We start from the raw sequence: 6,000 nt of genomic DNA, 5'->3' as shown, positions 1-6,000 counted from the left end.
TGGCATGTGGAAAATCATCCTTTTCCCCCACTGGGCTGCCGTTTCTGAAGGCATGTACTGTTCTTCGGAGAACCCTGAAGCCAGACCTTTGCTCAAAGACTCTTTTGGCTGAGGGTGATACCCCCGAATGATTGCCTGGGAATCCTCAGCACATATGGGGGTTTGTAACCCATCCTAAACCTTCCTGAGCTGAGGTGCTCTTGAGGGGGACGATGTGGGGGTTCTGAACAGAAGATTTACCACAGTAGACCAAAACGTGTGATTTCGCTGTACTTTCCTTAGTACCGAATCTCGCAGCTTCCAGAGTCCAGTCGCGCAGATGTAGTTAGTTACACCCTCCTCTGAGCTCCCGAGGCAGCTGGTGTGCCTCTCATCTGGTCCTGACATGTGGCATCGTTAGGGAGTATCCTCAAATGCCACTGAGATCGCTCAGGGGGCAGAGATGGCATTGGATTTGTCCTGCGTGCCCAAGATGAGGACAGGCCGTAGACGATGGCCAATGGACATTTTATAGCTGGACGGGCTGGCCCTAGTTCGAACAGCTGAAGACATTGTCTAGAAGCAAGGAAAGGTGGTCCAGGCACGGGTGGGTGGCAAGAAGGGAGCCCTCACAAAGGCTCCCTGGGTAATCCCAAACGAATCTCGATTCTGTGAGGGGAACTGGCTTCAACGCTTGCTTCTCTTGCTATTGGAGAGAGGGCGGTCCTCTCGAGGAGGGGCCAGGCCCAGGCGCCCGCAGCCAGGGGTTAGGACACGAAGAGGTGCGCACTCTGCATGGGGTTGTTTGAGGGGGCCGAGCAGGTGCTGGTTTCTGCTTCATCACGTCTTCTTTCTGCCCCTGAAATGAGATTGGTTGGAATTTTTTCCTGGAAGGCCTGGATTCTTCCCTGTACTTGTCCACTCCTAGGATGACATGCTCACCCACATAAGGTAATAAATAGTTAAGACCAAAGATCAGGGTTCAAATCCCAGCACAGAAGTCATTAAGGTGGTTTATCCTGGGAAAATTACTTGACATCTCTGAGCTAATTTATTAGGTAACTGAAGGGATTAAATGAGCCAATGTGAGTAAAGGCCCTGGCAAATGTCCAGCATAGCCTCACTATTACCATCATTACTCTAAGTGGTTTGGACTCTTGTTTGCAAGCGATAAGAACGAGCCCAAGCCGGCTTAACCAAAAGATACAGGTGTGTCTCAGGGAAAGCAGGCCGGGAATGTACCTGGGCCTCAGGGATCTCTGCCCTTCTCTGCACATCATGGTCGGGGAAAACCTGCCTCTCAGCTCCTAAACGGACAAGTTGCTTGTTCAGCTACCCAAAAAGAGCCCAAGACAAGTCTTTTTCCCAGCATTCATTTCTAGGGGAAAGACTCAGGTTGACTCACCTTGAATCTGGCGCTAGTCCTGCTCATTCAGCTGTGACAGGGGTTTGGCCCTGGTGGAGGCAAGGTCACGGCTACACAAAGGCCCCCGTCCAGGCCCACTTCACTGGTGGGGAGGCGGACAGACAGGGAGGACTGTCGGCTTTGTGGGGGAATCATCATAAGACGGGCAGATGCTCAAACTATTATGGGGATGAAAATGGGACATTTAGAAAATCATGAAATGTACTTCTATGTGGAAAACAAACCCCACCCTAATATCGCATATAGGTTATAATCATAATGACATTCATTTCTAAAGGTAAAGATTTATAGGGAGCATAAAGAAATGGTTTTTATGTGATGGTGATGATTTTTTAATGCCCTTTGATTTAATAACAAAGTTTTGTTTAATGTGGAAAGCTCCTGCAAGGATTAATAACCCTTGAGCCTTTGCCACCTAACACCTTAGCGAGGATTAGTTGACAACTGGCCGAGAGCCAGGCCTCAGGGGACAGATCCAGGCCTGGAGGAGAGGAGGCAGGGAGGGCTGGGAGCAGCAAGGGGCCAAGGGCACTGCAGGCAAACTTCTTGTTCTTCACAGGGCACGGATACTAAGGCCCTCTCTTCCTGGAAAGGCAGAAACCTGGCTTCGAATTCTGAAGCCTCTGTCATATTTTTACAGAATGTCAGTGAATTCCAGGCCAGAGAAAGGGCAGCTAGCTTCCCAAGAACTCCTTTGGTAATAAGAGAGCATCGGGGACATTAAGAAAGGATGCCACATGGTTTTCAGGGCAAGGCTGGTACCGAATTACAAAGGCCCTCCGGAATTCCATAGAAACAGGTCTATAGACACAGGTACTCCCATGCCCGGCACAGCAGAGCCCATGAGAATCTCTATCCCCGGCTCCCACCTCTGCATGCAGTGAGGACAAGCGGGGGAAAGTCTTTCCATGGGGTTTGGCGCCCGACTTCCTCCAGCCTGAATGTCCGTGTGCTGCTGCCTCTAATGGTCCCCAGAGGGATGGGACAGGACAGATGGTCACTGTCACGTTCAAGCCATAAACTGATGAAGCCACTTGGAGAGCTTGGTGAGAGCTTTCACCCGGCCCCAGAGACCGCCCTGAACCCCTGGCCTGGCCCGTGCCCAGGGCTCTGAAGCACAGTGGGGACCTCATCCACAGCCTGGTCGGCCCAGGAGAAGCGCTGGTTTTGAGATGTCTCAAGTTGGCTGCCCCAAGATGTTCCCTTCAACCCTGCTTTTCTCTTCCCTAAAGCTGTATGAAGCCAACACTCCAGAAACAAATCAAGGCAGCCTGAGGGCTGTGGGTGAGTGTTCAAGGCCCAGGCATGAGAAGACCCAGAGTTCTCGTGCTAGAGACCCTTCCTTTCTGCTCCCTCCATAAGCGTGGTCTGCACTGAAGCCCGTCACGCCACTAACCTGTGTGAGCTCAGCAGCGTTTAGCCGTAGCCAGCGGCCTCTGGGTCTGGTGAGATGTAGACCTACGGAGTTCATGGAAGTGGTCCATTAACCGAGCACTGACTAGGCGCCCGGGAGTGGGCTGGGGGCTGAGTACAGAACAGTGAATCAGACTCAGTCCTGCCCCAAGGTACCTGCAGTCCAGATGGGGGGAAAGATGCTCGTAGGATTAAGGACAGGGTCGGGGACACGGCTGACAGGCACTCACCAGCGTCGTGAAGGGCCAGAGAAAGTGTCTTACAGCAAGACCAGACATGCGGAGGCCTACAGGAAGGAGGGGACATGGGCAGGTGAAGGTGGGGAATGAATGTGCAGTCCCCAGGCCCCCAGCCACGGCCGTGGGCCCCCCTCTTCTCAGAATCCCGGGCTGTGAGCCTGGGGTGCAGGGGCAGGCTGGTCTGGGCGTCTCCCTGAAAGGCCGGGCGGTGCGGGGAGCTGCACGCATAGAAATGAAAACAAAGGCTTTCCTTCCAGTAATTTTTACAAAACCTGATTTGGTGATCGACAGCTAGAGGACTGTCTGAACTCTTTTCAGAGCAGGTGACTCAGATCCATCGGAAGAGTGATCGGATACCAGGGGCCTACTGTGTGCTGCGTGATGGGATGGAGGGGAGAGATAAGCTACCGCAGGACGGAGCAAGGAGAGAGAGCGGAGCTGGAACAGGGGCTGGGGAGGGGAGGAGGTAAGAGGAAGGGGAAAATTCTGAAAGCAGGAGGCGACCCACCACACCGCCCAGGGGAAGCCTCCCCACGGATGGTCCTCTGGCCCCCAGTCCCTCGCACATTTATCTCTGCTGAGCTGGCTAGGGATGGGCAGACTTGGAAGAAGACAGTCAGTTCAGCAAAATGAAGCATTTCTCACCTGTTGTCTCTGGCGGGCTTCGAAGGTGGGGTGACCGCTCCGCGGCACGGCAGACAGTTGCAAGAGAGACAGAAGCATCCTGGCTCTTGCCAGAGACCTGACAAGCTTCCCTGAAAGTGGGGGTGAAGGGATCTTCAGAAAGGGGGTCTGGACATTCAAGTGCCATGAGCATCTGTTCTAAACACACAGAGTTAAGTCACAAGAAGATGTCACACCCCAAAATGTGTCATTGCAGCTTCATGTCGGCCATGCACGTGGGTGTGTGTGGGGGGGTGTGTGCAGCCCGAGACTTTTGATGAGTTTTCGGATTTCTGTCCGTGACCCCTGACTCAAAAGTAGATGACAGAGATGTTCGTCAGATAGTTACATAACCAGCCAGTATGTTCTCGACAACCTGGAACCCCTTGTTCACAGAATTTTAGAGCAGGGGCCCGGGGAGTGGGATGAGAACCTGTCTCCGATGACGCCGAGCGCGTGCCGGGTGCAGTTACCAGGATAATGAAAGTAAAATGATGGTTTCGAATGTCTCATGTTACACGTAAAGGAAACTGGGGGACACAACGAGCTTTGATGAATTGTGCAAAGGCTCACGGCAGCTCCTCTTTCTCCCATGTGTGATTCAGGAGTGCCTACCACACGTCAGGCATTGTGCGTAGGACTCTGGCAAAGCCCAACACTGGAAGCCAGATATTCGGACTCCCGGCCCAGTGCTCTCCTCTTAGATTCTTTTCGGTAGGTAAGTGAGAGGCATCAGCCTGCCCGTCATCTTTATGAGGGGCTGGAAGAGTGACCTAATCTCTCGATAACAATCTGTCTCTTTTCGCTGAATATGCAAGCATTTGGTAAACTGCAAAATAGGGAGGAAATAGTTTGTCCTCCAAAGATAAAGCTCTGGTGAATTTTAGGTTTACAGCTTTTAAAACGATCAAGGCTGGCAGAACGAAGCAAATTGGACAAGTTCAAGTGCAGTTTACTGTATTGTCTTATTAAATTATCGTCTATTTTGTTAGACTAGTTAGAGTCTAACTGGTTAACAAACTTATATGCCTCTCTCACAAATTACAGTTTTAGGATGATGAACTCGGGTTATTAAAGTCTGGGTTAATGAAGTTATCTGAGGATTATTCCCAAGGAACTCTAAATCAGAGGACACAAATGAGTGGTCCTAGATGAATCCTGCCTTTGGTTTTGTTTGGCTTGGCTTGCAGAGTGTTGGCCCACACAAGAATTTTAAAACTTTTTTTTTAAGCCTTTATTTATTTGACAAAGAGAGAGAGGGCATAAGCAGGGGGAGCGGCAGAGGGAAAGGGAGAAGCAGGCGCCCTGCTGAGCAGGGAGCCTGACGTGGGGCTCGATCCCAAGGCCCTGGGATCATGATCTAAGCCAAAGGCAGATGCTTCACCAACTGAGCCACCCAGGTGCCCCAAGAGTTTTAAAATTTTTGAATTCCTGAAGAACACTTAAAAATTCGGAGCTTATATACAAATCAAGATTCTACTTAGTATAATACTTTCTAGGTCCCAAGTGAAATACATCAGAGAAAGAAAAATACCCTATGATTTACCTCACTTATCTGTGGAATGTAAAAAACAAATGGATAAACAAACAAATAAACAAACAAACAACAACACAAAACCAGAAACGGACTCGTAAATACAGCCAACTAATGGCTGCCAGAGAGGATGGGGTCGGGAGGAACACAATGTAGGTGGAAGGGATTAAGGGGTACGAACTTCCAGTTGTAAAATAAGAACGTCACAAGGATCAAAAGCACAGCCTGGGGAATACAGTCAGTAACATGCAATAATTTCGCACGGTGACAGTAACTACACTTACCGTGGTGAGCATCTCATAATGTGTATAATTGTTGAATCACTATGTTGTACTCATACAATATTGTGTGTGAACTATACTTCAGTTAAAAGTTTTGTTTTGTTTTGTTTTTAAAGATTTTATTTATTTATTTGACACAGAGAGAGACAGCCAGCAAGAGAGGGAACACAAGCAGGGGGAGTGGGAGAGGAAGAAGCAGGCTACCAGCAAAGGAGCCTGATGCGGGGCTCGATCCCAGAACGCTGGGATCACGCCCTGAGCTGAAGGCAGATGCTTAATGACTGCGCCACCCAGGCGCTCCCAGTTAAAAGTTTTTTAAGACTCCCATGTGCACGTAAAAAAAATGATTAAAATTGTATGCTTTTCTCCTGCTTTTAAAAAAAAAAAAGAAGAAGATTCTAGCTTCTCCTACAAAATCAGAAGTTCCCGAAACACTGAGCCACAGTCTCCTTCACAGGCTGCACG

At 49.9% G+C, this 6,000-nt stretch overlaps 1 protein-coding gene across 1 annotated transcript in view; it reads right to left on the bottom strand.

Annotated features, from left to right (window-relative positions):
• Positions 1-289: 289 nt before the first annotated feature.
• LOC109488881 overlaps positions 290-6,000 on the bottom strand; it is a 173,726-nt gene continuing 168,015 nt past the window's right edge. The window contains exons 8-12 of the mRNA XM_034662386.1: positions 3,703-3,812; positions 2,975-3,104; positions 2,802-2,863; positions 1,385-1,563; positions 290-838 (exon numbers count right to left, since the gene is read on the bottom strand). Of these exons, the coding sequence (XP_034518277.1) occupies positions 2,822-2,863; positions 2,975-3,104; positions 3,703-3,812 (282 nt within the window). The 3' untranslated portion in view covers positions 290-838; positions 1,385-1,563; positions 2,802-2,821. The remainder of the gene's footprint in view (positions 839-1,384; positions 1,564-2,801; positions 2,864-2,974; positions 3,105-3,702; positions 3,813-6,000) is intronic.

Source organism: Ailuropoda melanoleuca, chromosome 6 (genome assembly GCF_002007445.2).
Source record: "Ailuropoda melanoleuca isolate Jingjing chromosome 6, ASM200744v2, whole genome shotgun sequence".
Lineage (NCBI taxonomy): Eukaryota > Metazoa > Chordata > Mammalia > Carnivora > Ursidae > Ailuropoda > Ailuropoda melanoleuca.
This window is presented reverse-complemented; position numbering and strand designations above follow the sequence as displayed.